Consider the following 4445-nt stretch of genomic DNA (forward strand, 5'->3'; position numbering starts at 1 on the left):
CTATTACCGTGTGATTGCAAGCTGTGCCGCAAAGCCTTTTTGAGGGTAGAGCCTGAGATCGGGCGAGGGAAGCAGCAGCCGTGAAGCTGGGGCCACATGCGCGTACGTGTGTGGTGACGCTCACACTCTCTGCTGCCAGGACACAGACGGGCAGAGCCCTGCAGTGACGTGTCTTCCCACTGTCCCTGCTGCTGTCCTCTGTGGTGTACTGGGGGCCTACGTGTGACCCCGGTCTCAGAGTGGCTGCAGAGTAATTCTCACCTGGAGGAACAAAGGAGAGAGAAAATGGACAGGACAACACCAGGCTGGCTGGTTTTTAATCTCCCTCAGTTTATCCTTAAAAGGAGAAAATCCTCTACAGACTTTGGAAGAACACGCAGGTGCCAAAGCGGGGAGAGAAGAGGCAGGCTTATACCCTGGCTGGAGAGCCTGGGGGACCCCGGGGCTCAGCTCCGTACTGGAGCAGCTTCCGTGAGGTCTTGGGTTTAGGAGGGCGGCAGGGAGATAAAGAACCATGTTCAGAATGCTCTGGGGGCTGGGCGTCGTAGTGCTCCTTCCACGACATTTCCAGTGGCCTCCCTGTGACAGGCCGCTCACGGTGCCCCTTCCCCCGGATTCCCACAGGTGAACGCTCTGGAGCAAGCAATGCTGGACGCTCTAGTCTTAGATCGAGTGGACTTTGTGAAGCTCCTGATTGAAAATGGAGTGAACATGCAGCACTTTCTTACCATCCCGAGGCTAGAGGAGCTTTACAACACAGTGAGTGTTTAGAAACGGGATGGTGGCTTCTGAATGTTTTTGTCACCGAAAACATTCTGACACACGAGTGTGCTCGGCTGGGCTGAACTGCGGGGCAGGCTTTCAGCTAGAAGGTTGTACTTAAGCGCGGGCAGTCATTTCTTACTTGCTGACGTGGTCACGTGCTTATCAATTACCACCACGCCTAGCCAGTCAGTTCTCCTGGAGTCGACAGATGCCCCTGATCTTGCAATTGCCTTGTATTCCAATACATACCTCATCAATTAAAAACGCCATTCCTTGGGCTGGCGCGATTGCTCAGCGGACTAAGCGCCTCCTTTGGCAAGTGCAGGGACCGGGTTCCATCCCCAGTACTGCATGCTGCGCTGGCCCTGCCCCCCGGGGTGCAGATCCAGGGACAGAGTCTGGGCATGGTGGCACATGCCTGTAATCGCAGCGCTGAGGAGGCTGAAAACAGGAGGATCACTATGGGTCCAAGCTGCGTACTGAGACCCTACACCAAAAACGTTAAAAAAAAAAAAAAGCCTTTAAAATACATTGCACACACCTACACTATGGAACATAGAACACCACGGATGTTCAGACCTATGGTTGTGGTGCTGAGTGGGGGCTGCCACTGCCCAGCACTGAGAGACAGGATTGAACGGTGTGTCACTAGCCCTGGGGAAAAGCTCAAGACTCAAATACAGTTTCTACCTGATGTGTGTGCATGGCTTTTGCACCATCATAAAGTCTAAACATTTTAAATCGAGTCATCCTAAGACAGGGGCCGTCTGTATTTATTCCTAGCTGCACTCTGAGAGATTCAGCTTCCTGTCATTAAAAAATGGAAAAGTTACTAGGGGTGATTAGTCAATTTTTTCTTGAGACTGTCACATGTTTATGAGGCTGTAGTGGAAAATGTAGAAGTATGTCTGCATAGCAAGGAGCTTCGCTGTATTAGGATGGAAACCCTGGAACGAATGAAAGAACTCACTGCCCTACATTACGACAACCGAGATTTTGAGGATGTGCTCCCTTTCCTATTCTAAGAAGTGAAGTGCTAGGAATGGTCCTCGGCAGTTGCTTGCTAAAGCTTGATGACTCTTGAGGACTACAGTATGCTCTAATCCTCTCTTTAAAACATTCCAATGGAAAATACTTCACATAGTTCTAATGCTGGGTGTGGTTCTCCACCATGGCCAGGGCTGTTTCATAAAAGAAGCTGAGGGTGAGTCACAGTCCAGCTCTCAGGATTCACTCAATCCGTACAGTAGGGCAGGGTGCTGCTCCAAGAGTTGAGAGAAAAACACGCTTGACACAGCTGCCCGCTTCTCTTCCAGAGACTGGGGCCACCCAACACTCTGCATTTGCTGGTGCGGGATGTAAAGAAGGTGAGTCCAACCATGCTGTGTACCAGCCTTGCCTGTGGAATCTTCCACTAAAATTGTTCTTCAAAGCAATTTTTTATTTTTTGAAGTGAATGATCTTAGTATTTTATGAGGCATAAGAGGCCAGGAATTCCTCCCTTCATAAAAGGAGTTTATTGAAAACAAAAAAAGGAGATCTTTTCTAAGTTGCATGTGCATCCCCGCAGGGTAGAACATGCTGCAAGACGCCTTGATGGCTGGCTGGCACCATGACAAAGCCCAGGGAGGACCCGCCTCCATGGATCTATGACCATGTCAGCCAGGGCCACCTCCCTTCCCCATTTACCTACCTGATCTCACTCGTGTGCTGTGCTTTTCCAGGAAGTATGCTGGGAAGATCCTTGATGACCCCTGTGTCCTGCAGATTGCAACATGTTCTCAGACAGCCCTGTCCCTTGTTTATTTGTTTGCTTTTGGAGACACGGTCTCACTATGCAATTCAGGCTGGCCTTGAACTCACTATGTAGCCCAGGCTGGCCTCAAACTCATGGCGATCCTCCTGCCTCAGTCTCCCAGGTGCTGGGAGTACAGGTGTGCGCCACCACACCCAGCTAGTTCTCTCATTATTGACAGATGCTTGACTCATTTTCTACTGCTATCAACACTATTTACAGTCGGTGTCTCCATAGGTCCTGCACACATGGTACTCTCTTGTGGCATTTCTTGTGTCCTGTCACCCCAGGTTAAAGGGTTAGACTGGGCTCACATCTGACTGAGTCATTTCACTGGCCTGCAGCTCCTGACATGCAGAGTATGTGATAGGAACTTGTAGTCTCAGCAAGAGAAATAGCTCGAATGAAAAATAGGGTCTTCAGCCAGAGTCCTCGATAGCCTGCTTACATTCACATGAATATGTAATTCAAATAATGAGACCCTTCAGAAACCTCGCACCTAAGGACTCTGGTTTTCCTCTCCCACAGAACCCAGCTACAAGACAGATTAGGGACCTCCTAATCTGTCTTTTTAAAAAGCGATAGCTACCCTAGCTCAGGTCCAACCATTTCTCTCCATGGTGGCCTCCATAAATCCCTCTGGCCCCCAGACCCACACCTCCCTCTGTTCTCTGCTGAATGTCCTCTGAAGTCTCTCCATGGCCCACAGCATGAGGTCCAAGCTTGCTCCAGGCACCATGCACCCACTGGGCCTGGCCCGTGTCCCTTCCTCTTTCTTCTCAAATCCCCAATAGACTATGTCCTGACAGCATCCAAGCGCTGGTATCCAGGGAGCCCGGGCTCTGTCCTTACGCACGCTGGCAGCACTCTTCCTCCTTCTCCCACCATCCTTATGCCACCCACTCACAAGTTTCACCTTCTCCTGGGAGTTCATTGTCCCCCTCCTCGTGGTCTACCCAGGAGGGTTGGGGCCATTCCTCCTGCCCACCGCATGTGCCGCTTCATCAAAGCTGCTGACAGCATTGATCTCTTAGAGCCAGACTGTAGCTCTCGGTTGCTGCTAAGAACCCCCAGCGTGCTCACGGATCACCATAGGGGCTGAGTGAACACGCAGTGCATGTGGATCTAGCCAGTGTGGCTGGTTCCGTGGTAAGGGAGGTCGTTTGGGATGGGTAATTTCCATGCAGTGGATCCCAAGGTAACACCAGCATTTCAGCCACATGAAAGTGACCAATCAGTACACAGTAGAAAGCTCTGAAAAACAGCTGGTGAGTCTTAGCCCTGCCCCCAAGACATATGGACCTGCTGAGCTGAGTCCCTAGAAATACACGGAGCAGCTCTCTCACCGTTGTTCCTGTGTCCTGCTGACTCTTTTTCAACAGACGCTTTCCATGTGGATGCTACACTGCCCTTTCCACTGCTCTGAGACACACTCGGTGGTGTGTGGGTTCATTTTCTTATGGAAAAGCTCCAGCAGAAGATTCTTTCCTCTTTTGTCTTCCATGAGAATCTACAGACCCCTGAGGCCAGGTTCTCCCCCGCAAGCAGTTATTAAAGAACCCTCCCACCCAAACTAATTCACTCTGGTGCCAGATGCATCATCTTTTTTTGGGGAGGGGAACCAGGGATTGAACTCAGGCCCTTGTGCTTGCCAGGGAAGCACTTATTCTACTGAGCTATCTCCCCGGCCCCTACCAGCTGCATCTTTGTCTCTTTTACATTCCTGCAATCCACAGCCCAATCTGTCCTGCCATGAACATGTCAGCCGTTGACCGTAGAGTGGGTTTCTAATTCTTTCTTCTCACTGGAAAAAATTAACCCGATTTGTGGGACATGGCTCGACCCTCCATCATATGGTACCAGACTGGATACTGTGCTGCTTAAT

The 4445-nt window shown here is 50.6% G+C and overlaps 1 protein-coding gene across 1 annotated transcript in view; it reads left to right on the forward strand.

The window, feature by feature from the left end:
* The window catches only part of Trpm1 (transient receptor potential cation channel subfamily M member 1), a 66784-nt gene that overhangs the window by 14802 nt on the left and 47537 nt on the right, over nt 1-4445 (forward strand). Inside the window, 4 exon segments of the mRNA XM_023712193.1 lie at nt 625-705; nt 2082-2132; nt 2851-2858; nt 3521-3603. Of these exon segments, the coding sequence (XP_023567961.1) occupies nt 625-705; nt 2082-2132; nt 2851-2858; nt 3521-3603 (223 nt within the window).

This window comes from Octodon degus, unplaced genomic scaffold, assembly GCF_000260255.1.
Source record: "Octodon degus isolate 3935 unplaced genomic scaffold, OctDeg1.0 scaffold00002, whole genome shotgun sequence".
Lineage (NCBI taxonomy): Eukaryota > Metazoa > Chordata > Mammalia > Rodentia > Octodontidae > Octodon > Octodon degus.